General features: G+C 44.8%; 1 protein-coding gene across 1 annotated transcript in view; it reads right to left on the bottom strand.

The window, feature by feature from the left end:
* nek7 (NIMA-related kinase 7) overlaps positions 1 to 23,731 on the bottom strand; it is a 46,501-nt gene extending 22,770 nt beyond the window's left edge. Inside the window, exons 1-2 of the mRNA XM_057038913.1 lie at positions 23,380 to 23,731; positions 5,295 to 5,381 (exon numbers count right to left, since the gene is read on the bottom strand). Coding sequence (XP_056894893.1) covers positions 5,295 to 5,354 — 60 coding nt within the window. The 5' untranslated portion in view covers positions 5,355 to 5,381; positions 23,380 to 23,731. The remainder of the gene's footprint in view (positions 1 to 5,294; positions 5,382 to 23,379) is intronic.
* Positions 23,732 to 24,273: the final 542 nt, after the last annotated feature.

The following is a 24,273-nucleotide window of genomic DNA, read 5'->3' as shown; positions in this document are numbered from 1 at the left end:
CGGTAGAAAAACAGAGAATACTCCAAGAACATTAACTGAAACTGAAACTTGACCTTTAGAATTGAAGTACATTTATAAAACCTGCATGATAATTGCAATATTAATTCCTGGGCTATTTTTAATAATGCCACAGTGACCTTGAACTTTGGTCGGCAGAAGATGTTGGGGCTTTGCCGGAGTCCCAGTGGGGAGTGTCACATTCAAATTAACACCTTCGTGTGAGCTACGCTGCAATCATGAGGATGGGATGGACAGGCCGGCCGAAGACGGTACGGTCAGACATCTGATCACACCGACCTTGACGCTGAATCACGAATCCTCCTCAGTTCAACCTCGAGACCATGAACAACACGTGCTGCATAACCTTGAAGAAGAATCCACTGCAAACATTGTGCTGCAACCATATGACGTCCAAAGACAGCAGACAAACAATCCCACCACGTTTCAAATTTAAACATGGCTGAAATTGTTGGTTGTTCTGTCCTTATTCTCTTTTCCTTCCGTCTCCTTGTTTCAGCTGTTTTGTGGAAATTAAAACCGAGCTTGGCGATCCTGACAGATCAAATGTCCCGTTACATAATGTTAGCATCTTATGACTGCGTTGCCTGTCTTGGTGTGTGAGATCAAACGTTCCCGTGTCCTCCGTTTGTCTGCCAAGTATTCGCACCAACAGTCTGGCACTGGGCCACAGAGTATGCTCCTCTGGCCTATTCTCTCTGAACATTCTACCACTTGGATTTGATATGTGGGGAGGGGAAGCACGCAGCAAGCTGCTTGACCTTTACAGCCTTTTGGTTAACTTTTACAAGGCATTGGAGGGTGCAAACGGAAGGTGACGGATATCAGAATGCCACACGTCACCAGCACTTCTGCCAATATGGTAGTGGGAGAAACTTTAGGGCAAGCAGCTCAGGAGGGTGAGAAGCAAAGGTCAGGAGGAATCTCTAAACACTGACGCATACAGGAAGGCAGAGTCATCATACGTATGTGTGCTCCACCTGTGTTCAGCACTATTGTAAGCAAAGGTGTCTTAATAATACAAGGAAATCCAATTTTACTTTAGTAAAAAAAAAAAAAAAATTGACATGATCTCGACATTCGCTTACCGTATTTTTTTATAGACACACTGACAATGAGAGAGAAAATTACCAAATTTTGGTTTTTCCCCCTACTGGTAGTCTGGATGGGTCATTTCTTACTATTTTTAGTGTTAAGCTTAACGTTGACAGCCAAGTGGAAAGGCGTGAGCCCATTAAGATGCCCTGTCCAATTAACACTTGACACTGCTGAGGTGTGTGCATTCTCCACAATGACATCACCATCATCCCAACGTGTCCAAAAGTCATTCTGACAGAGAGCATGACACACTGCTGTGCTCCCCATTAGAAATACATATAGTTTAATGGGTCGGCTTGGACAACCTTAAACCTTTTTGTTCTTTAACAGTAGCTACACTCCATTTGTTAAAAGTTTTATACGCCAAATACAAACAACAAATGTGTCACATTATTGAGATATTGTGCAATGACTTGTCATTATGGTGACAAAAGAATTTGTCCGAGGATACAGGATGAACAGTGAATGAGTGAGAGAGAGAGAGAGAGAGAGAGAGGGAGAGGACAAGAGGGCATTGCTTTCATTCGCTACATGGTAGGTTGACAAATGTTAGTATGAGCCTCTAAAGCGCTGTGACAACCGCCTGCTGAGAGCACAGTCTTGCTAATGTGTCCTGGCATGCCGGCCCCGTAATCACACATTTACATATGCAATGACCTACATTTGCATGTCAGATCGCACACTGTCCAGCATGATTAACAGTGGGCACCTCCCCATGTGGAGTCGCCCTGGGTGGCAGCAGAGGCCATGCAAGGGCGGAAGAGAGGGCTGCAGGGAAGGCGGCTTTTTTGGCAGCCAAGGGGCCGGGCTGCCAGGCAGGATTATGTCAGCCAGTGGCCCCGGCATTAGACACTTCATTAGAGCTAATCTGTTTAGCAGTGGGCAGTGTATGTAAACTTCACAGGCCATTTGCGGCACCTCTTTGCCCTCTGGCCTGGCCTTCAAAGGGCAGCCCGGCGAAAGCTGACTGACAGGCCGTCTCATCTGACGCACAATCGGGAGCTTCCAGCTGAAGCACACACACGAAAGCATACGTATATATGGGGGGAGAGGAGCGGTGAACAATGCAGGGTTCAGGATACGTACGTAGCTGCATAGAACACAAGAACGCACCTAATCTGGCTAATTTAGAACGGCATATGTAACATTTACATAATGGCTTTGTTTTTGCAAATGCAATATAAAAATATTAATTGTCACGATACCTGCAGCTCCCGTGCACTCTATATTCCTGATTGTTGAGTCAGTAATTCCAATGAGTTCATATTTTCATTAGTATTGGTCTGTCAACTCTCTACTGGGCCAAATTAATCAAGCAAGCAAGATAATGCAAAAACTGACCCGTTTTACATCAACATGACAGAGACAAAGCTAGGGCCCAGTCCAGAAATGATGGTACAGTGTTGGGATCCAAAAGGCCCCCTCATGCTTCTAGTTTTTTCTGAACCCAGTTAATATTAAAAAAAAAGACTGATAGTAATTAAGTAATTAATGAACACCCAAGATCTCAGAAATAGCCTATAAATCGCAGCCAAAATTCACTCACGGGAATCCTCAGTTAAATCATTAACCACTTTTACTTGGCTGTTGGCTTGTTTTTATTAGTTAATGACGCAGGTGCACGACTGTCACACACAGACTGATTTACACTGTAAATTTTATTCGATTTGGATCAATCATTCCGTACTACGATGACACTATGGTATGCTCCCAATATGTTGGTAGCGACAGGGGATAGAGATGGCGTGTCACTGCTGCATGGTATTATGGGTAACATCTATGAGGGACAGCATATCTGGTGTATAAAGGTGATGTAGAATCGCCATGGGCAACACGCTGGCAAGAGGGTTAAAAGAGAGAGAGGATGTGGCAAGAGACAGCCAGAGCAGACAGACAGCTCACTGGGAGAGGTGTGATTCCGGCTGCCCAGTAATGACACCGCTGCAAAACACAACTGACACGACACATGCAGAGTGGAAGAGGCGATGCAGGAGACAGGGACAGGGAGACGGTGAAAGAGGGAAACGACAAGCAGCAGAGGGAAGAGGGTGTGATGTGACAGCCCTGCAGCGCCAAACGCCTGCCACGGAGAGGCCAGAGGCAGCACAGAGGTGCCGTCTCCCATGAAGAGGCGTAGCAGGGACGACATGTCCACACCAAACTGGTGCTGCTGGAAAAAGAAATCAGCATTTTAAAAATGTCTAAAACTGGAATGAATGCATTTTTTTTAATGTGAAGTTGTGACCAGATGCAATGTTGCCACAGTTAATGCAAAGTCAGACCGACCGAACTGCAGATTTGCCCTTTTGCGGTTTAATTTTTGCTACTTTTCAAATTAAAAATGGACACTGCTCCCCCCTTGAGAAAGCAAGTGTATTCAATGGTGCGTTTTGTGACAAGATGAAATCAAAAACTGCTTTTAGTTGTAAAGAAAAACAGCCTAGGATGGATTGTCTTCGACTACAAAGATGGAGGCAGACGGCGAATCTGTGACAGCGCCCGGCGGTGGGGCGCTCCCATCTTCCCCAGTCACCTGCCCCCTTGAGCAAAGCACCATGCAATATTCATCCTGAGCCGGTGAGACATCCATTCAGCCGAACAGGCAGGATTTATCCAAAAGGTGCCTGCCGTTCTTCCCCTCTCAACCTGCTCCATGCCAGCAGATCCGAGCCTGTCAAAACCTGTTGTGACTATCAAAACATGATATGAGGGGGGGCCTTCTCGCCAACCATCCCACTCGCTCAAAGAGCAAATGTGCCATTAAAAATGCACATCTTTGCAGCTCATCTCGCTTATCTAATGCATATGCATCATACCCTCGGGACCAAGTGAAATGATATCGCAAGTGATACAGAATATCCTTCATCAGAGATACAATTCACATTTCTTCAGTGGGCTGCCGGGGGGAGGGGGGGGGAGTTTTCTCCTTGTGCTACCACACAGTCTGAACTTTGGGAAAGTGAGAAACAGAAAAAGCACTTGTTGAAAGACACCCATCTGGATTGCTGCTTAGACAGCCGTCTCCTTAATGCAGCCGACTCTTCCCTCATCAACACAAAATGTGAAAATCAGCTGAGACGAGAGCGGAAAAAAACATGATGCAACGCAGGAGATTCGCCGTGTTACCGACAACCTACGCGCCAACACCGGACCCGGAATTACCGCTGATGTAAACTGCTGGAAATAGACTGAAAACAGAGGAAGAAATCATTAAGTCGGTACAATAACACATAATCAGGAGAAGCTCCAGCTCCTGTTTGTTTGTGAGGGGGTGTTACCTAACTGAAATTAATCATTGCCGCTTTTATCCGGCTTTCTTGTGTGAGCAATCCAATTTAACTTTAATTTTGCAATTACATTTTCTGAGGATAAATTAACCCCCTTGGCAATTCCAGTGTTAGTGTTGCACGTGCAAGGAAAACAACGATCGGGTGTTCAGGCCTATATTTAGTTTTGTTTATTTCTGCAAAAAGAGAAAATATATATCTGCAGCCACTCTTGGCTATATGGATGAACCTTTGTTTTAAGTCTGTTCCATAGTTATGGAGGAAGGACACATCCTTCTGGAGAGAGAAATCAATAGGCCTGATTTCGAAGGGCCGTATTTAAAACCACCTATGACCAAATGGGCACAGAGCAGGAGTTGTATTGAACCAGGAGCGGTGTGCTGGCGTGTCAGTCTTCAGAGCTCTGATCAATAGAAACAACTCAGCATTCAACCTGTGCTGTCCGTCTCACCGGTGCTATGGAGGTCTGAAGGCTGCCCAAACTGAAATAGCTTGATTGACATGGGGGGAAAAAGGGCAAACAAAGCTGCCAGTGGGCAGTTTCCAAATGCAAAAGAGGGGGAGATATGATCGCAACTACAGGATGAAAAGGTTATATCTTCAGAAATGAATACTAATTACTTGGGTACCTAATAAACAAATATACAGGACCTGCGTCTATCTGCCAACGCTCGGCAGGTGGACATACAGAACTGAATATATATTGGGTAGTAGAACAGATCCTGGAGAACAGAATATAGCCTCATTGACTGGCAAACTTGATTCAATGACAAAAACCTCAAGAGACCTGACATGTACATATATATTTATATCCTGCAGCTCTTCCCCACCCCCCCACCCTTTAAGAGCCATCATACGTGTGATTTGGACAGTGTTTCTGTGAGCGTGTACCTGTGGTTGAAAGACTGGCGGGGCTGCTTGCTGTCCTTGTGGCTGCTTGTCCATATACATGGTGGTAGAGGGTGATCCCTGGCACCTCTGTCAATCACATACAAAAGAGGAATTCTGTTATTCCAAAATTATCTTTAGATCACACAATACTCCGAGCTCCTTTATCAGCGGTGGCTACAGCCGTACCGAGGACGCCGATATCTCCGACCACTGAAATGACTTGGTAAGATGAGAACTGCTGCAGCTCCGCAACATTTGGGGCCGAAGGTCTCCCCTTTCAGCGGAGGATCTGGTGTCGTCTGACACCGTTCGAGCCTCTCGGGCTGCAGCGAGCAACCTCAATCCTAACAAACCATTTCTAATCCCAGCGTGGGATGACTTGGCAATAATTGGAAAAAACAAAACTTCAAAATATGGACTTGATCTTTGGTTTGACGATTAACATCTCTTCACATAAAAAAAAGTGTTAGCTCATGTTAGCTTACAGTACATCTCAGAATTTATTTCAAATATAAACTTTAACATATCCTGACAATGAATGTAAATTTTATTGGATGTAATATGTGCACAGCAGCAGTCGTTTATTTAGAAGACGTAAGAAAGAAAATCAAGGCGGGGAAATGTTTCTTTGGACTCGTAATTAGACTGAATATCAAAAAAGATGCTTCAGTTCCAGCTCAGGCCTTTGTATGTGGGGTTTGCATGTGCTCCTCCGAACAGTTGATATTGTCCCTCTGTGTATAAACACTAAAAGTGTGCATGAATGGACAGCAGACAAAGCAGCAGACCAACAAAGCACACACACACGCTTCATAATGGGACATTTGCATGTTTTCCACTAGAGTGAGGCCGTCTGTTGGCCTAAAATCTCCACGGCCAATTAAAGATCCTGTGCTACGCGGAGAGATAAGAGCTGCACCGATACATCGGGCAAATATTGGCATCACGATATTCACCTTGACCACTGGCACTGGACAATCAATAAATCACAATTTGCCAATGGCAGCATTCAATATTTTGATTATTTGCAGTCTGGTATTTGTTGCAAATGGATGCCGTCATTTGTTGTGTTAACCAAACACTTTCTAATTAAATCCAAAGCGATTGGATGTAATTATAAGTACTGGATCTTGCCCCTCTTCACTGGTTTGGATCTAAACTTGGGAAGTTGCGTAGCGGAGTCCGCTGGTGCAGAAATGACGAAGCCCATCTGCGTAGGAAAGGCGTTCACGCCGCGCGCTCCCAGTGAGCCTGTCAGACAGCAGCGGCAGCAGAGCCGCTTCAGACGGCTCTGGCGCTGCGCATGTGCAGCTAACAGATATACTAGGATAAATACCGAAGCATAGAGCCTTTTTTAATAACTGCTCTGGCCTACTGTAAGGTGGTGCTCAATGGAAACATCAGAACATTGTAATCTGTGTGAAAAATACAAGATGTTAACAAGCCATTTTTAGTTTTTACAGTTTATCATAAAAGAAAGAGGGATTTCACATCATTAGAGTTTGCTCCATGATTTGGTACCACTGAATTCGACAGTGTAGTGGTGGTTATTTTCTTTAACAATGATTTCTTAGTTTCCCTGTGGAATAAATGACAACAAAAATAATGATATATAATAAAAAACATCCGGAGATATCAGTATTGGCTCAGAATTGGTGCATCTGCGTTGTCAGTTTAAACAAATAAAGGCTAATGATATTAATTAGGCATATTTTTAAAAAAGCATATTTGGTGTGTATAACATGTGAATATACAATTTAACGTATGTTAGTTTATTTTTAACATGAAATTTGCCCACATCTTTCTGCAGAGGAACAGGCCCTCAGATGCCTCTTAGCTGTTAGTTTTCCTGCGTTTGCTGGCTAAACTATACGGTTTCATATGTGTTGCAGGTCTCCATGTGCACGTGTGTGGGTGAGGCATTTACTGTACCTAACAACATTGCAGTCGTTTATTTGGAGCTCTATTTTCTCAGGGTGTCCTGGCCTGGGCACAAGCTTTGAAGATAATAAAAGTGTTTGTGCAACGTTGTCTCTCCGGGGACTGCTGCTGCACGGGGAATATTATCTGCAGAAAATCCCATTTAAAGCTTATTTAAAGTTCAAACCAATTGAAACATATGAGGCATTTAGAGACGTTTGGGTGTGTTAAAGGCTCGCGGCTAACATACAAACTATTGTTAACAAATCTGATGCAAAAATACAAATATTTGGGTGCTTTTTTTTTTTTTTTTAGCTTGCACAAAATTACAGGGAAAAAAACCAATTTGAAATTGATTTTATGTCTTGGTTTGAATTTCATCTCAAAAATTTGGCTTTGAGACCCGAAACTCTTGAACATAAAAGTATTAAATGTTATGAGGAAGCAGTGTGGATCACAGCAACGTAAAACAGGATTTATTTCTATTTCCATGTGTATTGTGATCAGGACACGGACCTTTCTGTTCTGACCCAAACCGCCTTGTTACATCAAAACAGACAAAACGAGCAGCTTATTGTCCCAACAGTTCAAGAACTAAATGACAAGATAATTCGATTTATAATGACAAATATCAATATGAATTTACTGCTGCATACATATTTATATCTTGGACTCTGTTTCATCAGTAGCTGCCAAAATCTGAAAAACCCAATTATTTACAGAAGAAATTGGCTCAAAGATTTGTTTGAAACCTCTATATGGAAGAGCCGTGATTTTTGTGTGTCGCGGATGGACCCATAAATGTTTATGGCGCATCACTATAAATCAATTAAAGATATGGAAATGAGGCAGAAATTGAAAGACACACACACAAACACACACCTTTGATTTCTCTGGCAAATGTCTCTATTCTGTTGTGAAAGGTAAAAACACAACTTCGCTATAAAGGGACTTATCTTAGCGTTTCCAGCGAATGTGAGACTCCAGTCCGACCCTCTCGCAGGAGGCTGCATAACGTGATAATTCCATAATTACACGTCAGTGTAAAGAAACAGTGAGATAGACGTGGAAGAGGAAAGAAAAGGGACTTCAGACCACACAGCAATTTCCTGACAGAACAGTTTCCTCTGGTCTCAAATTCTCCGCAAACCCTTTTTTAAATGACTATTACCATGGTTGCCCCTGCATAATTATCTTTTATTGAAAAATGTAGTGTTATCAGATGTTTGTACCATCACAAAGGCTGTAATCAGCTACTCCCTCCTATCCCTCCATTACCTGGCCTGGGTTCAGGGCAGCAGGCTGGAAAACCCCTCTTATTTAATATCTTAATTCTTTTGTCTTCCAGCTGAATACGGTCAAACCCCACATCCCATCGGTGCAAAATGGTTCCTCCGCTGCATGAGCCCGACTCCTGCTGTGCTCGGTGCATTTTTCTGTCACTAGGTGGAGAAATAAGCGTTTCTCCCATAAAAAGGCCGCTGCATTTCCATCAGCAGACAACAGTTTAAGTGGATTTTGAAAACTTTTGTGTGGAAGAGAATGACAAAGTGGGCCCCGTTTGCCTTTCTGCTGCAACGCCGTTGTTCAATCTCAATATAAAAGGAGCAAAAGTTTGGTCAACTGGGGCACAAGATGGAGAATGCACAGCAGAGGAGGAGCAGGACATGGGGGGGGACAGGCATGGAGATGAGAAAAATGCCAAGAGAAGAAAATATGCTCGTTATATGTGAAGTGTTCAGAGGGCTGAGGGAGAGCGTGGAGCTGCACACCAGAGATGATGGTACTGGCTTTAGCGCCTCTTTAATCCTGATTCCTTCCCTTCTCCATTATTCATTTAAAGCAGGACAGGAAAAAAAGACAGAGCCATTTATAAAAAGGTGGATCAAGGCACAGGGGGTAGGAGGGGAAATGAATGTGGAAGTAAAGGGGAAGGGTCCCGGAATTAAGCAGTCCCAGAGAGAAGAGTGCTACATCAGCTCTCGGTCCAGGAACAATAAATATGAACACAGACTGATGAGCTTGGATCTGAAAAGAGAAAGAGAAAGACAAGAAAGACGTTGCGAGGGGGGGTTAAAAAGAAAGAGGGGAAAATATAATGTGACACCATCCAGCCCGGGTGTAGGATGTGAGGGAATCAAAGGCACCTTTGAGGAGCCAGAAGACGACAGTCAAAGTGCTAAAAGAGTAGTGTCCATGATTACAAGAAGTGGAGAAATCTTTTGAGTCTGTGCTCATGAAAGCCCACCCTAGGCCTCCTCTGAAACCCCTGCTTGACTATAACTGATGATACAAAGAGAGAAAAAGGCAAGAGAGCGGAAGAGAAACACTAATGATGGAGGGGTCCTGAGACTACAGAAGCTGTACACTCTCCAATTCATTTTAATCACTATTCAAAATCATTAGTCTAATGTGCGCGCGCTCGTCTCCAGTGGGCTCGTAGGACGCCAGAGAGGAAAAGAGCTAGAATGAAATGAGAGACAAGACTCTTTATTGTCTTTCAATCTAAAGGAAAAACAACATGAGGACGCAGGCACAAACCTTTGAAGACTGGTTTTTGCAAAGCCAGCCAAACACGGGATAGAGTCACCGAAACTTTTTTCTTTCTCAAATCTGGCTACAAACGCACAAAGTTGATATCAGAAGATGTCAGAAACACAAACAACAACACTGGCATCAAACGGGAGTCGTTACTGAACAGGAAGCCCAAGTGTGGCCTCCACCAGACTGGAGCCAGTGTTTTACAGCAGTTCAGATCAGACCAGCCTGCTTCTGTCCTCCCAAAAACAGCCCAAACATACAACAGGGGACCGTTCCTCTCCAGGGATGGACGTTCACCAAACCTAGAGGTGACTACATTTTTGAACGATACTAAATCTGGGGAATCAGAGGGTGACCCAGCTCCTGTACTTGAGACAGAGCCATGGAGGAGCCCTCTGTGTAGCCTTCATTATTCATGTGCACACTATAAGGAGACTTCCTGTTTGCTCACAGCCTGCCCAGACATTTTGTTCTCAACGCATACGCTATACTGACTGAATCAGAGGAAAAGCTGTTCCAGAGATCCGACCCAGTCCCGGTCCCATTCAAATGCACAGCCGCTGGGGAGTCTGCACGTCAATCATAACTTAGGAGGGGAACCGGTAATGGCAGAGGTCCGTGCTCTCCCACTGATCCTAGTCATTCCTGCCATGTTGTGTGACCATGTACAAGTCAGATCCCCACCCTAGAGGAAGCACAGCGATGACATGGAAATAAGGAAGCCACCAAAGTCCGACTGGAGAGCAAGTCCACCAACTTACAATTATTTATGAGCTTTATTTTCCTGTTTGTGTATGTTTCAGTTTAAAGATCCACACCTGTGAATGTGTGTCCTCCTCCTCCTCCTCCAGTGTTTTCCTCTCCGGTTTTAAGCCACTATAGAGTAGATGGTAAAGATACCTACCACTGATAAAAGAACTCAAGCACATGCAGGTGTCAGCCGCTCTCCTTCCTTTCTCCGTTTTCCTTCCTACGTTCCCCCCATTGTGCTCCCACGTGCTCTCCAGCTTTTGTGCGTTTTGGACACGAGTTGGCACGTGACTAATGGCCCAGGCCACCTCTTTGCTCCATTGTCCTGGCTGCTCTCTGCGACAGCACTGACAACTCTCTTGTGTAGAGGGGCCCTTTGTTGCGAGCCTGTCACTTCAGCAGGTGCTTTGCAGCGAAAGGTAGGAGCCGACCAGCCAGCCAGCCAGCCAGCCAACCAGCCAACCAGCCAACCAGCTCGCTGCTTCGTTAGCGCCGCATACGCTTTGATGTGCTCATTTCATCAGATGCAGACGGCCGCCGAGGAGGATGCTAATAATCACTTGAAAAACAAAAACATTCCACTCAAGCTTGTAAAAGATAAACTCTAATTTCAATGATAAAAGAAGAGTGACAGACAGCCAGGCTTCCAGGCAAAAAACCCACCGTCAGCCACACGGGCTCTCCCTCTTTTAAAACCACCCTCTTATTTTTCCTGTGTAGCCAATTCATCCTGTCAATCACTGAGAATAAACAATGTATATTGACAAATTAGTGCCTGTGTAAGGCAAGACAAAACTGTGGGCAAAGTATGCAGAGACACGGCTACATTTACACAGCTGTGTGATGTCTCAAAAAGCAGCTTAGTGTGAGAAGGAGCAGGCTGTGTGAAGGAGAGAACCCCCCCAGGCGTTCAGGAGAGGGGACCCTGGGGGTTTATGCTATGCTTGCACACACACACACTCACCTCCCCGCAGCCCTTCAAAATGCCACGTTACAATCACACCTCAGTTAAAATAGGAAGCGAATGTATGATATGTAAAAGAGAATCAAGGGCACTTAATTTACACTGGCTGCCTGAGCAGAAAGTAATGTCAGGAGTCTTTACAATGTAGGAGATTCTAATTATGGGCTACAACAGTAGCAGCGGATCAGAATCATTAACTTGGAAGTGGACAATTACCGGGAGGATATTGTTGCCATTTAAATCAAGGGCCATTTGACTGTTATTTTTAGTTATTTGGCCACGTTTGTCACTGTAATTCTTGTGTTGCCAGTGGGAAACATGCACATGGGTACATTTTGATGCCAAGGCAGAGATAGACTTGTACTGTATCTGTTGGCCTGTGTGCATATGGCAGGCTGGGAATTCCTCAGCCCTTTTGTGCAGAAAAATAGTTAAACGGATGTTACAAGCTGTGTAATTGTGGAAAAACCACATCATGCGCTAAACATCTCAACCCAAGTGCATAACAAGTGCAAGCAATTATATCCAGCTAGCATCGCTGTTCGGTTGTAACTCTGGACCAACTTGTCTTTAGCCTGTAAGCCAGTCAAACAGCAGCCAGCCAGAAATGAAATGTTAAAACGGTCATGGTATTTATCATCTAGCACCAATTTCTTTTTCTTGAAATGCATCTGATCGATGCCTTCGAAGTTAAGAGTAACACTTTTGCTTTTCTGATGCAGATGGTTCAGGTCAGTGATCACAGTCTCACAAAATCTGTGAATCTGGCTTCAGCTGAAAGGCTGTAACTGTACAAGAGCCAAACGGTCTACCCTTCCTGGCACCTAAGCAGACAAAATCCTACTCCATGACCCAGCAAGTGTCAGGAGTTCAGCTTCAACTTCACTGCTTCTTATTCTAAACTTTTTGCTTGAGCAAAGGGAAAATAAATCAGGTCTACAACAAGCCATTGAACAGACATTGAACAATAATCCGGTTCATAAAGCATTTGCGAGCTTTAATCAGTAGATTTTAACTTTTAGACCACTCATGGTCACCAACATTTGCAGAATAAAGCATGAAAAAGATCCCGAGGCTTGCATTACTACCCCTGGCGTCGCAGGCACGACTCACTCCACTGCTGTAGGACCAAAAAGGCTTGTTTTTTATACCCACGTCACTTACTGACCACCAAATTAGCTTCATCACCTCTGGCACAGGGATATTGGATGTGACATCCTGTACCATGGGGCAGGGACTCTGTTAGCCTGCATGGCTAGAGGGCTAAACGTTTTGTTTTTTTTAAAAGAATGGGGGCAATGAGGGAAATTTCATGAAATAATAGAATGTCGTGCTCAGATTTATATGCCATCTAAGGGACTGTTTTACATTTGCATTTCTCAGTAAGACTGCAACATGTTACATTTTGAGCCGAAAACTCTAGTAGGAGAATGTTGCCAACCTGGAAATGAACAAATAAATCAAACACGATGATTCAGAGGAGTAAAATTAGTAAAGAGAACACGGTGCCTCAGTCTCCTCTCTGAAACACTGTAAATCAATAAAACGGTGTGTTCACACTCAATGTACATAAAGTTCTCTGTTCCGTCTGGTGTGAATACACCATAACACATCAGCTGTCACCTCCAGTCTCTTTTCCTCATATTGATTGTGTAAGATTGAGAAGGTTTTCACAGTGTTAGATCCATTATATTAAAGTTATCTCTTATTTGCTTTTACCTTGTTATATTCTTTATTCTCGTTATATTGCTTCTCATTACTTAGGGTTAGGGTTAGTATTTGCTAATGCTTAATGTTCATGATGCTTGATGTGTCAACTCGAACTTCTCTGGTCTGGAAGTGGCATTGACTGGAGATAGAGCTGCAGGAGCTGTTCTTTTAATCTGTCTGATATGGAAGAATGTGCTGTGTGCGAGCTAAGCTAATCAAATCAGTGAAGACCTACGTATAATCTCACCATTATGATTTACAGTCTTTTGCGTTGTTTGGGACCTGCTATCTCCCTTAGGCACATTTGAATTCTGTGTAACTAGGAACCTCCTAATTTCAATAAAAGAAGGATGGCGGAAGTTGTGCGTCAGAACGTGTTGGAGATCTGGAACTGAGCACATCTCTCCGTTCTCCTTGCAAGTAAAATTCAGAACTGTTGTCTTTGCCTCATTTGTTTTTCTCGTGTTTCAGGTCGTTTGAACCCAACACACAGTTTCAAGGTGTGACCGTTATCGGCCACGTGTATCTGAGGCGTTCACCACTTACAGAACGGGCACAGGAAAACGTGGAAGGAAGCGTCTGCATCGGTGACCCTGCAGGGAGTTCTGAAAGGAGGAATTTGGTCAGGAAAACATCCCCTAACTGATAATCCTTAAAACAACAGATGTACGCAGCATGTGGAGAAGGAGCAGCTCCACATCTTTATGAGACTTTCCCAGAGAGGACTGCACGATGAAAACCAATGCGGCTTTGGTGACTTTATTTGGTTGACTTGTTTGATTAAAGGCTTTCTTTTTAGTTGAGGAGCCAAGTCAGCCATTTATTCACAAAATTCACAGATGCTTCTCACTAAATCAGGAGATAGTGTCTCCGTTTCTACGTTTGAACGTATTGATAATTATTTTACTATTTTTTCAGGTCTGACCTGGTTAATGAATTAGTAAACCTGACACTTTTGTACCATAAAGCCTCTACAGTCACAACCAGCAGCCATCGGGGATCTCACATGACTTCTTCATGTATTTTCTCCAACAATAACAGTGAGAATTATTTACCTGTGAACAGCACCGATAAAGCAGCAACTGTTAGTGATCCAACTTCTCGAATTAAGGTTCTCAACTACCCATTAAAAAAACATCTGCTGCCTAGTCTGCGTTACACACCAGCGGTCTCTCGTACTCCCTTCAAGCAGGTTTTTCCTCCCTCGTCTCCCTGGACAGTTTGAAGCGGTTACCCTGCATCAGCATCAAGGTTTGTATGAGAGGAAATGACAAGAACAAGATGTCCAAAACATTAGTAATGTGAGAGGAGCAGTTCCCAGGCATGTCTTTTTACATAGCCGAGCGCTAACATGAAGGCTAAGGGTTCGTGCTGGGGCTTCTCAGGGTCCAGGCCTTCTCATGTACCTCTGTGGAGGCCGGGGGAAAAGGACCAGAACCGATTTGGTAGTAAAAGCATCCAGGCTCCCCAAAACCAAAAATAACTGTAGTGATTTCCTCCTTTGAAAAGGAGATGAGGACAGGCTGTCTGTGGCGTTATGTTTACAGACAGTCACACGAGTGCAGGCGCAGTGACAGTGCATGGGAACGTGGCTCCACAAAAATCAAGCCTGGCTCCGTCTCTGCTTGGGTTTCAGCCGACTGCGGCTTCTGTGGTGGCCCCGCTGGCAGCCGTACACACGCACGGCCAATCATCTAACCCAATCCAGAGCACCGCTACTCAATCCCGGGTCAAACGCTGTACTCGGACTGAACACAAGCATGTGTGTGCACCCGTATTACAGTCACGCTGCCAAGGAAAACGACTACTTCCTGTTTCGCAGACAATAATAAAACAATTCTTTCTCAACGATTCGCAATCACGGGTCCCGATCGCGCTAAAATGGGGAGCTCTTCACATAAAATCAGAAAACGAGTGCAACTGAATCATTCTATTATAAAATGAGTTTAAAAACAGATTTGGCATCATGTGCTTGAGGAACAACATGCATGAGCAGACACACAAGCGCGCTCAATTCCAATGCTTATTTTCATTCCTCGGGCACTCGTCCTTTTTTGCATGAGTGCATCAGCCAGCACACCGACACACAACCTTCGTGTGTGTGTGTGTGTGTGTGAACGCGTGTGTGTGTAACGGAGCTGACGACTGGAGGATAACTTCACCCCTGAGGGGTCACACCTCTCCCTTCTTGCCCTCCTCCCTCGTCTTCAGCCCCTGCCTGCAGGGATTTACTTTTTCAGTTCAGAAGAGATGTCAGACCTGTTCCACCATCCTCTTACACACACACTCGCATCCGTTCAGCCAACATCTGTAAAACCCACACACATTAATCTCATTTTAGAGTAGGATCAGGAGGACAACAGTGGGATTTAAAGAGGAGGAGACTATTGTGAAATATTAGGGATTCGTATTGAAAAAAGCTCATTCCACAATAGTGACAAACCCAATACAAGACAGGAAGTGAAGAACCTTATCAGATTCTTCCTGTAAATTCATTACAAAACCTTCTAAATTCCTTGATTAGAAGCAGGAGGCGTAACATTATTAGTGTATTTTACAGACCAGTACACCAATAACGGCGCTGGACGAGATGAAGACAGCTGCATAAATTATGGCTGCAGGTAACAGCTAATTAAGACTGTAAATCATTATGGAGCCTTGTTATGTTATCTCAACTTTCCTCTAAAGAGAAAAAGCTGAGGTTCTTTCATGTGAATGAAAGTCACAGTCTGCATCTTTCTACCAGACACACACACACACACACACACACCAGGCCAACCCTCCTACTCACAAATACAGTGTGTGAGGTATCGAAAATCAAAATATGAGCTGGTGGAAGCAGCCACTGAAGCTAAATCCACCCCCCCCCCCACACACACACACACACACATATTTGTTGGATGGGGTTGAGGTGTGAACAGGCCACCGTTCTGTGTTCCAGCAGGTTCCTCCTGCAGCAGATATAATACAGAACTGAACAGGCCTCTTGGACAAGAGGTGAAACGTCTTAGAAAAAGTAACACAAATCCAGTTGGATTTTTGTTCTAAGCAACACAATAATTCTAATTTTAAAAAAATCCATTTATCTATGAAACCCCAGCCAGTCCTGCTCATTTGGCACATCCACGCGAGGTGGCGATAATATTGATTCGACTTCACTGTTGAGCTCGACCACAATCTGCTGATGGCCAAGAAAATATATTACGTTATTATATAAAGTCTGATTAATTGCGATCAATTACAGGTCAAGTGAAGTGAGCAAATCAAGGAGTGGGAGCTTGCAGCCCCCAGCAGATAAACCTCCTTTCTTAAAGAAAATGAAGACATTATGAGTCATTTCTGTCGCCTCCGAAAAAAGTATTAGGAACCGAGATATAAAATGCAGCAGAGCCTCCGATGTCATAAGACGCCATTACCATATTGTATATTAAAATATATCTGAATCAGATTGGGAGCCTGGCTCTAAAAAAAAGAGAGAAAGTGCAGAGAAGGATGGAAGGGAAGAAAGACAGCATGAGAAACAGAAAGAGGGAGAGAAACGCTCCACAACAGGGATTGAAAGGAGCTAAGCCAGATAGGTCTTCCCTGCCTCCTTCACATAGGAGAATATTAATATTAATGAAACTTCCTGTTATCGCGCTTTTTCCCCCCCTCAGACCATTTGAACATGAAAAACTTAAAAAGCACAAATTCCAGGAGTTGCGTATCACAGTTTGACCCGGAGCCACACAGCAGACACCAACCATGACAGACTCGCTGTTCAAAGCGAGCGGGAGCTGCTTTCATCAGAAGATCCTAGTGTTTTGCTTTTTTCCAGTGTGACACCACCAGCCAATGCCATCTGCCTTTTTCTAAAATCAGAACTTCAAGATGTGCTTCCTGCTCGTGTGTTGTTTTTAGGTGGGCTTCACAATCAAGGCCCAGCGTCACGCAGCCTGCTGCTGCTTGCTGACTGCTGTTTACAGCCAAACCCCACAGCGTGGCGCAATGTTAAATATTCACTGTTAAACTGTCGAGCCTGGAACCCTACCAGGCGTTCACAGCAGAGGACTATTACACACCCAACTTCAAACGCGGCTAAACCAAATCAACCAGCCCATCCAGAATCAGATCAGCATTGTGCCATCTTCCTGCCACACACCCTTCCAGAAATTCCGGCGCTCCTTAGAGCTTCTTTATTAACCCCTTTCGTCTCGGTTCGCTCTCGTTATGGGGGAAAACGTCCACGTGAGCATTGTTCGCACTTAAAGGCAGCTATAGACTCCAGAAAGCCGACTCCGGCTCCTCGTGAATGCCTTCAGACATCTGCAAAATATTTTTTTTTTATTCGCTGCCCCGATCCTGTACTGGCAAAGGTCTCTCCTTCTTGGCTTGGCAGGACTTCTGACGGAGCCAGCCGGCAGCGCCGTCCAGGCCTCTCCCCCGCTGCTGCAGCTTCCTGCAAGCTCTGAGGGAGCCAGGCTGCCTGCCTAGCACTGTCTGACCGAGTACAGTGCACAGCACCTCCTGGCCAAAGATGCAGAGGGAAAAACAAGGAGCGGAGACAGACGTCACGCGTGTAAATGTGCATTTAAAAACAAGAAGGGGCAAGCATCGCTCCTTTCTTTTAGGGCGGTGATTATCCAGCCGTTACATCCTCTTTTCATCACAGATGACACATTATCATTAGTAATGTAGGCAGGAAAAAGGATGAGGCAGCGAAACATGTCTGGTCATTACCAAATCTTTCCAAGCACAAAAGCATTGTTAATGACGGATCTTTTCCACGCTTCCTCTTGTCACATGACCTTCAGCCTGCGGTGCTTCATCGGTCCAGATGTTGCCCCACCAAACAAAAACCGGTGATTTCAGATCTCACACGTTAGCTTAATCCAGATCGGTGAATCCTTATGAGGCAAGTGAAATGTTCAACTGTGCCTAATAATCTGTCAAATAAGCGACTGTGAAGATCTAAGTGACCTTTTTTGAGATCAATGCGACTTCTGGACTGAGGAGGCGCCATGAACAGCCTCTATTGTACAATCCAGAATAAATAATGACAATATGGAGCGGTAAGACACATATCAAGCTGCGAGAATCACAGCTGCTGCTGCCAAATACAGGAAGCAAAGTGGGCAAAAATTAATTAGGTTTGTAAAAGTTTCAACAGCCGTGTCATTGGGGAACTGTAGATCTAGGCTGCATTTACAACTGTGCATATATTTACTGGCTGATTTTATTATCTCAATGAGCTCTTTATATGTACTCTCATGGTGAGTTTTATGCCTTCAACCCTAAATATTTCACTACAGATGGGTTCGGGTCAAATATATAAAATTTCCAATAAAAAAAAAGAAAAGAGACAGTCGTAGTCGCGAGGAAGAAGCAGCCAACACCAGTGAAGGCTCAAACAGTACAGTGGTCCGAGAGAAGAGGCGATAATAAACCGGAGAGGAGATGGATGGCAAGAAAGTGCAAAAGGGAGAGAGACAAAAGAGCTGGAGGGAAGGTTAGGCAGCAGGAGCCCAGGGCGCCTTCTCATTATGACTCGTCTTCTTCCTGCGTGTCCCCAGGTGTCGACTGCAAACCTCAAAGCCCAAGGCCAGACCGAGAGACCGGGGGGACCGCGCGAGACCGCTGTGAGTCAGGGTGCACGTGGAGAGGAGGGCTGCAGCAGAGAGGACCAGCACATGAAGCAGAAACATGATCTGGCCGTTTTACCGGTCCAGCGCCTGCAGTATCCATCACGGCACCCGTATCAGCCGGGACAGCTGAGGTCCACACGCATCGGGGGGAAAGCAAGTTGGGGAGAGTCGCCCAATTGTCCTTCAGCCGTTTGTAATCAGATGAATCGTCAGATACAGTCAGGCCTGCAACTTCTGCCATCCGCCGAGATCCCACTGTTATCAAATGACTGTAAGAATGATGCTCGGCTGAGAAGAGGCTCAGCCTTGAACTTAAATAGCTGCTTTAATCTCAGTATGCCACCGGTTCTCTCTGTTCATGCTGAGAAGGAAACTTCGACTTGCTGTCAGCACAAATAGAGAGAAAGCCCTACAGTTTTAGGCTTCAACTTCCTGTTAGCACACAGCTACCCACGAGGTTTCGTCTTATTATTACTATTGTGGAAGGGAGACATCCTTGAACTACCTACCCTACCACCTTGGTGTGGAAGACCGGATCATAACGTGTACTTACAGGCGATTGCTAGGTTATCAGTGTGTGTAGGGCTGTGTGTTCCAGCCCCCCGAAGAGGACCTGAGGGTCTACACCTCATCAAACCCAAGCAAAATGGATGCGAAGCCTGAACGCGGGACACGTTCTCAAATTTGGGTTTACATCTTGTGATCAGCCCCTCGCTAAATGCCTTTGGTGCGACATTACCGCGGCACAATAACACAAGAGACAATCTGTCAAAGACAAGATGCTAGTTTAATACAAATGTTGCTCCTGTCTGCAGCAAATCCCCTGTGAAACATTAGGGCTCATTTGCGACGAGGCTGGAACAAACGCCTATAGCGCAGTCGGCGAGCGCCGCACAAAATAAACTTCCTCCCTCGTTCTGTTCGCGAGCACAAATTGAATCTGCTTTTGTCTCATCTCGTGACAAATGGATGCTGTCACTGTCACTGATGTGCTGTTTACAGTGGCAGAGAGCATCTTGTAATTATTCTGCGAAAGTGAATTTGTATCCTGAGGGATTCCTATTTTTGCACGGGGATAATCAAAAGAGATGGAGAAGGAGAGGGGACGACTGGAGAGTGATCTCCAATGTTAAAAAAACCAAAGGCAGGAATTCCAGAAGAGGTCATGCCAGGCTAAACCTTAACTACTAATCACTGGTGGCCGCTTTTAGGAAGTAGCATAAATAAAGAAACTGCCAGAAAATACTAGATATTGGGAAATAATGGATAAAATTACACTACATACTGCGATCAAGCCAGAGTTGCCATATAATGTTTTAAAATAGCTCTCTATAACATGCAATGCGTGCATATTTAACAGCTCATCTATGCCATACCTTTTGACATTTCTAACGAGCACTTTGGGCTCATTACGTTTATTTCTGCATCCATATTTGATCAACCCTCGCTGCATTATGGTGCTGCTTTCCTTAAGCAGGATAAAAAACCTTTCCTCCCTCTCCTGCAGGAAGAGCAGCATTCAGGGCCAAACACAAGCTCACTGCTGTTATTAAAATAAAATACAACGCCTGGGCAAAACCTTCCTCTCAAACAACTCGCACTGAAATTATCCGCTGCCGTTTCATAAACTTCAAACGGGGGGGGGTCAGAGGTCAATAATTTGTGTGTTTGCATGTCTTTGTAGTCGGCTGCCCCCCAGAGCACTCCAGAAGCCAGCGGAGCGAAGGCATCAATGCCACAGCGAAATTAAGAACTTTCACGTGATGCGGGGAGCCGCGAGGCATCCTCCAAGGATATTTGAGCGCTTGATACATCAGTGACCCTTCATGAGACGGAGAGGAGATGGATATGAAAAATATTGACTGGCTGAGTGTGCGAGGGGAGATTACGAAGCTGCACAGAGAGCCCAAGACCTTAAACTCTAACCAATCACAGCCTGGAAAGGAAAGGCTTGATTCCAAACTCTCCTGAGGAACAGATCAGGCTTGGTTTTATTCCTTTCTTTATTCTGAACGCAGGAACCAATGATGGAGAGAGACTGGCTGTGTCCCGAGCAGTGATCCGATACCTATGGAAGCCATATTTCTGTAGGACGCTTGGCCGAGGTCTCTGACAACATGGGACAGACAGTGCTTAATGTAGCTCAAAGACGGCCTGAGGAAGCATCTTGCTGCAAGAGGAAATAAACAGAGCTCACAGTTTTTTTTTGTTCTTCACTAACCCCAAAGGCAAGATGACTGTTAAAGTGGTCAGATGACAAACGTCTCATCTGATCTTTAATCCAGTGAAAGGGCTCTTGCTCCGGGCCTGGAAACAGAAAACACTCGCAGGAAACAGCGTTTGGTCAATTCCAGCGCGCCAAGTGGCTGCTGAGGGGACAGATTCCACAGATTCCTCAGATTCCTCCTCTCCTCTCCTCTCCTCTCCTCTCCTCTCCTCTCCTCTCCTCTCAGGCTGCAGCAGAACTCACTCCATTTACATGTTTGCCTCTGATCAATATGTCAGAACACAGACCCGAGTTGAATCCAAGGGAAAGCCTTTTTAATATCCGGGTCTCTCCCTTAATAACAGCAGGAGCATCTTTCCTTTAGAGCGTGGTTAAATAACTCTCGAGGGAAAACGCTTTTTTGATGACAAACTGGGGGCTAATTTTAGAAACACACCTTTTCTCTTGTTACAACCGACCCCCAACACCCCCCATTTAATCCAAACAGTGAAATAAGCCAGAACAATAAAGTGTGGCTAAAGTAATCCGACCCCCGTCAGCTAAATCTCAAAGCAGCAGATCCTGGCAGGAATCCCTGATGCAAACATTTGGCAGCCATTCGCCGATCATCCGGTTCGTGACACACTCCTTGAAACTCAACTTCACAGAGAAAACCTGCGTTCGTCTGCATCACCTGATGACGCTGGCAGACTCCAGCCTGTTGTCTTTGACGCCGATCGAATGTGGCAACAGAGAAGTGAGTAATAATTGGGTCAACAAGGTATGTCGGTTCCTGCTAGCGTGCGCCTGAATCATCCCTCTGCAGCATCGCCAAATTTGATTGTGAAACGCCTGAATTATTTGGCTGTGATTGGCAACGACAGCAACGTGGCATTAAAAAAAACAACAGTGTTGCACCTTCGTGTGACCCCCCCCAGACGGGCTAAACGGCAGCAAAGCACTGCCTAAGGTACCTGTGCAAAACAGGATTCTTCTCCTCTTTCTGCTCTAACACCCCTTTAAGCTATTTTCTTACATTTATTTAGTCCTTTAAAGTACAATACTCGCATTGAAACAACAGTGCAATCAGTGGATTCGCAGTAGCCAACGTGAGTCAGAAACCAGCCGTGACTCACGCTCAGTGTAATGGGTGAAGGCACATTTCCTCACCATTTTTTTGATTTTTGTCATTTCAAATAAACCGTCTCTGTACAACTATAACGAACATTTTCATCCAAATAAACACTTGTGAGTTTTTACGCAGCATGAAAAAAACAAAAACAAACTTGTAGACAGAAATAAACCCTTCAGCAATTGGAATAAAGTTAAAACAAAATCCAACCGTGCATTTGCAACTTCCAAGAAGCCTTTAAGTCCAAAATTATACGACTTCAGAAACTTTTGAAACCGCTCTAGAGTTTTCCATCCTGCATAGTTTCCACAGAGGACCTCAGAAGTCCCTCCAAGTGTCCAACTCACTTCCCTGTGGTCAGTCAGCACTAGTATGTAGCAGGATAACCTATAGACAATAACAGTTAGCCAGTTTAGGGTTGCAGGCTACCCACTGCTGACCTAAATCAAAACCCAAGTTCATGATCTAGATTTGCATGGACTGCGTTGCATCTGACATAGCAAAGTGTGCAACTAAACCACATTTAACTGGCCACACAGGTCAACTTTCACTGTATTTAATCTTGGTTTGAAATCGGCACACACTGGACTAAACACATGAACACAAGCCTGAGATTTTTCTGTATTTCAGGAAAACAGCTGCCGTATTTTGTGTTGCAAGGATTTCCAATGGAATTCCTGATTTATAGTACAAGTTGACACTTGGCTGATGTTAATGCACAAACACTACACAATATACTGTGGGTCAAACTTAAAAGTTAGGCTCCTTCAAGTTCGAAATGTTGCATTTCACCTTATTTCAGCATGGCATCTGTAAAAGGCCAACTTATCTGGCCTCTTTTCATTTTATTTCTTCATCGTGGTAACAAAGCTTCGTCGCCATGCTAATGAAACCGTGACTTGGAGGTTATTCTCTATAGTTTACAATATATTTTGTTAACTGACGTAGACATTTAAAGATGATAACGGTGTCAACTTTTGGTAGCGATAACTGGCTAGTCGGCTAACGAGCTAAGCTACGAGGGGCTAACGAACTTAGCAGAAACTTTTTTTCCAAGTGAATGTCAAGGCGGCGTTTGCGTCAAATATTCAAACTTTTTCTCCACTTCGTGTTAATGCGAATCCCCAAACAACCCGGGCGAGGCAAAGAGAGGTTTTAAGCAGTTTTAAAGCGGCTGTTGCTCTGGAAATGGACGAGATTTTGCCGTCACTCTCAGCTAACGGTGTCTCGGTTCTTACCAGGAAGTCGGGACTGTTGCTAAGCTATCGCTGCTTCGCTCTCAAACTTTCTCCTGGTGGTTATGGCGCCGCTCGTCTCTGCACTGACTTTCCCTTTCTTCCCAAGGTCGCTCCCGGACAGTCGACCTCTTCTCCTGCGTGGCACCGCCGCCTGAGCGCGACTGAGTTTGGTGTCGGAGGAAGCGAGCCTGTGCTGTAAACCGAGCCGCGGCGTGCGTGCGTGTTCTCGGGCAGACTCTCCACTAGGCCCCTCTCGGCAGCACTCCTGACCCGTGTGACAGTAATGTAAACACGGCAGCGTTCCCAGCGCGCAGGGGAGGGCCGAGTGTCAAACCTGCCAAATCCCGCGAGATTTGAAACTTGAACACGCGACGGTCTCGGACGGTCCTGGTGCCGGCTGTGGCGATAACGGCCGTGTCATCCTTAACAACGCTGAGTCATGAAAACGGAGCTAAAGGTTTTGTGAATGGTATCAGCAGATGCTAGAGCTAGATTCTTCCAATACTTAAAAATCGAGGTCAATGTCAATTTTTGGTTTCAGTGTAATAACTAGGTCTTCAACACTTTAGGCTATGGTATAAAATACCAACCCGCATTATGTATGTGAGCTTATCAGCGCTTAGGAAATGATGTTATTGGTCAAGGATAGACCCAATGATGTCTGTCACGCTGTTAGTTTGCAAAATCTATATGATCTCAGCAGGAGATGTGATTCCAACTGCCATCACCATGTGACCGTGTGGTCCAGTGTGGCCAGTTTGCCATATGTACAACAGCCGCTGTCAGTTTGGGCTCTTAGATTATCGGTTGATGTTTTTGGAAATGAATAACATTCAATTGTTTTTTCCTCATTAGTTTAGAATGAATTTTAGAATTGAAATGACAGCCCTTTAA

This window comes from Takifugu flavidus, chromosome 7, assembly GCF_003711565.1.
Source record: "Takifugu flavidus isolate HTHZ2018 chromosome 7, ASM371156v2, whole genome shotgun sequence".
Lineage (NCBI taxonomy): Eukaryota > Metazoa > Chordata > Actinopteri > Tetraodontiformes > Tetraodontidae > Takifugu > Takifugu flavidus.
This window is presented reverse-complemented; position numbering and strand designations above follow the sequence as displayed.